At 46.6% G+C, this 3,011-nt stretch overlaps 1 protein-coding gene across 1 annotated transcript; it reads left to right on the top strand.

Annotated features, from left to right (window-relative positions):
- The first annotated feature begins 256 nt into the window (after positions 1 to 256).
- LOC109961668 (forkhead box protein B1-like) lies at positions 257 to 2,342 on the top strand. Its single transcript, XM_020602677.1, has one exon. It carries the CDS (start codon positions 257 to 259, stop codon positions 1,187 to 1,189), a length of 933 nt encoding a protein of 310 aa, XP_020458333.1. The 3' UTR covers positions 1,190 to 2,342.
- Positions 2,343 to 3,011: the final 669 nt, after the last annotated feature.

Genomic DNA, 3,011 nt, shown 5'->3' with positions numbered 1-3,011 from the left:
GAGGAGGACGGGACAGCGCGCTGCACCTGCCGGGAACCCGCAGCAGGCCGGCGGGAGCAGAGGAGGAACCGCGGCCATTTTTCCACTTTTCTTCAACTTGTCTGGGGAGTCAAACACGGGACCATGCGTGCCAAGCACCAGGCCAGCTTCCTTTCCTGAGTGAAGGTGATTTAAAGACTTTTAAGTGTTTGGACAAAGTTTGGAAAAAGTGAGGCGAGTCATTTCTGCCCTCTGCCTGAACTGATTCAGCAGAATAATGCCTCGCCCGGGGAGGAACACGTACAGCGACCAAAAGCCTCCCTACTCCTACATCTCCCTTACGGCCATGGCCATCCAGAGCTGCCCGGAGAAGATGCTGCCCCTCAGTGAGATTTACAAGTTCATCATGGACCGCTTCCCGTACTACCGGGAGAACACGCAGCGGTGGCAGAACTCCCTGCGGCACAACCTCTCCTTCAACGACTGCTTCATCAAAATCCCCCGCAGACCGGACCAGCCCGGAAAGGGCAGTTTCTGGGCCCTGCACCCGAACTGCGGCGACATGTTTGAGAACGGGAGTTTTCTGCGGCGCAGGAAGCGTTTTAAAGTAGGCAGCATGCAGGCCACGGACCCGCTGGTGCCCAGCAAGCCGCAGGACGCAACGCGGGCCAAGCTGCTGCTCAGCGCGCTGCACGCAGCCGCGCATCTCCCGCAGATGCCGGCCGGATACAACCTGACCTCTGTGTCTCAGCCGTCCGGCTTCAAACACCCGTTCGCCATCGAGAACATCATCGCCAGGGAGTACAAGATGCCGGGTGGGCTGGCGGCCTTCTCCACCACCGGGTACACGCTCCACAACCAGCTGGCCCCGGCCTGGCCGCACATGTACGGCTCCGGGATGATGGACAGCGCTGCGCCCATCTCCATGGCCGCCAGCGACTACTCGGCCTATGGCATGCCACTCAAGTCCATCTGTCACGGTGGACAGACTCTGCCTGCCATCCCAGTGCCCATCAAACCCACGCCCGCCTCGGTGCCGGGCCTTCACGGGCTTCCCACACACATCCCAGCTTTCCTCGCGAACTCACCTCAGTCTCTGAGCCCCACCTCCCCGCAGACAGCCACCGGTCAAAGCAGTCCGGCCGCGCCCGGCGAGGCGCTGCCTTCCTCGGCCTCCGCGGCGCTGCAATCCACCGTTGCGGTGCACTGACGGGAATCTGACTTTATTCTCTTTTTGTTAAAAATAAAATCTGTGAAGAATGGAAAATCACAGACTTGTTCAACTCCAAAGCAGTGTTTCATCTCCAGGACCCAAAGTGAGAAACTGAGAAGGTGTGCGTCATTTAAATTTAGTTTCCTTTTTCCTGAACAGATTGGTCCCTGACTTTTCCATGTAAAGAAGCAGCAGCCTGACCTTTGACCTCTTGTGAACAACAAAGATAGATTTATTATCAAGAAAACATGAAGTATTTCACATGAATCCGTTTTATTCCAAGATTTATATCAGAAGCTAAAATAAAACATTTCGGTTTCACACTTCTCTCCAGGTTCCTTCACAGAGGACATTAACGGTCGCGTCGTGACAGATTACCCAGAGCTTTTGTGTTTGCAGCCTTTTCTTCTCAAACTGACAGAAAAGTCTCAGATTAATGACTTTTTAAACTGTTGTTTAAATTCCCTGTGAGGCTTCGCTGCTGTTTCTTTTCTGCTCCGCAAACAAAAGTTACACACAAAAGGAAGTTCATTTTGCACTTGCAGTGTTTTTCATAAAAAACTAAAACAAAATCCAAACAGATATTTGGCAAACCAAATAACTACTCAACGTTTGTTCTTTTTGAATTTTTTTTAAATAATGTGAACAATTGCAGAGATGAGAAGAGGAACTTAAAATCATATATTTATGTCAGAGGTTCTGCACATTTTAAAACACTGGAGATGTCTGAGCACGAATGCAAAGATTTACTGTCTCTGATGCACTTTTTAAAAAAATAGATGTTCTGATTCAGTAGCCGGAGCCATGTTGGTTTAATTTAAAGTTCAGTTTTTGTTTAAGCTGTGGTGTTTAAAATGGCCTGTCTGTGCATTTGTACTGCTGCATGCGCCAACTGTCTGAAAAACAAAACATTTCCGTGTTTATATGTTTAGTTTTTGGGCTGAAAGCATGAACATTGGGCTTTTTATGCCCTGCACTCTGTCTGCTGATCCACATCCATTAAAATACCTTCCTGGAAAAAAGCCGGCGAAGCAGTGAAGAGGCCCGTTTTTCCCCCTGCGCACACACGGGGATATCTACTGCAGTTTGAATGTATTGTGGTTTCTTTGTAGATTCCCATTTTACATTCAACAGAAAATAAAAATGCTTCTTGGCAGGTAAAAATCTTCTCTCTCCAAAATGTCAACCTTTCAGGTATAAACGGGACAAAATGACTTTACTCACTTTGTTTCAAATGTTTTAAAAGGTGAAAGAAAGAAAATGTAGTTTTCTGTTTTATGGTCTGTTTCTAAATGTGTTTGACCCAAACCTGTGACCACCATCGCACTTTGAGCTCTTCAGTAAATTAGAACAGAATTTTCAGCTTGAGCCTGCAGCAGCAGCAGGAAAGCATCAATACATCTGCCAGAAAACAGTGATAGTGATCCAAGACATTAAATGGTGAAACCATTTAGAACAAGGCAAAAACAACAAATAATTTAATTTTGGAAATGGTGAATATTCCCTGATAAAATATGATCACATGAAAATATTTGGTGATTAACTCAAAGAACTGATCCAGTTACGTTCAGCCGGTAATGATGGTGGAATTATTTTGTGTAATTATATGGGTTAAATAACATGTTTCCAAAAATGTGTTGTGAGTTACAGGTGAACACATGTTCATATTTATTTAGAGTTTAAGGTTAAAATAAGTTCACACATTTGGCTGTTTGTAATGCACAACAAACCTTGTAATTAAATCAGCATCCTCACAGTGCTACAGTCGCCGCTGTCAGATTCTGCAGGAAGGTGAAAAGTGCTGCAGGCGGCTTGTGAG

The sequence above is a fragment of the Monopterus albus genome, unplaced genomic scaffold, assembly GCF_001952655.1.
Source record: "Monopterus albus unplaced genomic scaffold, M_albus_1.0 scaffold57.1, whole genome shotgun sequence".
NCBI lineage: Eukaryota > Metazoa > Chordata > Actinopteri > Synbranchiformes > Synbranchidae > Monopterus > Monopterus albus.
Note: the sequence above shows the minus strand (reverse complement) of the source record. Positions and strands in the feature narration are given on the sequence as shown.

Coding starts and splice junctions, on each gene's coding strand:
- LOC109961668 (XM_020602677.1), top strand. CDS start 257: ATGCCTCGCCCGGGGAGGAACACGTACAGCGACCAAAAGCCTCCCTAC.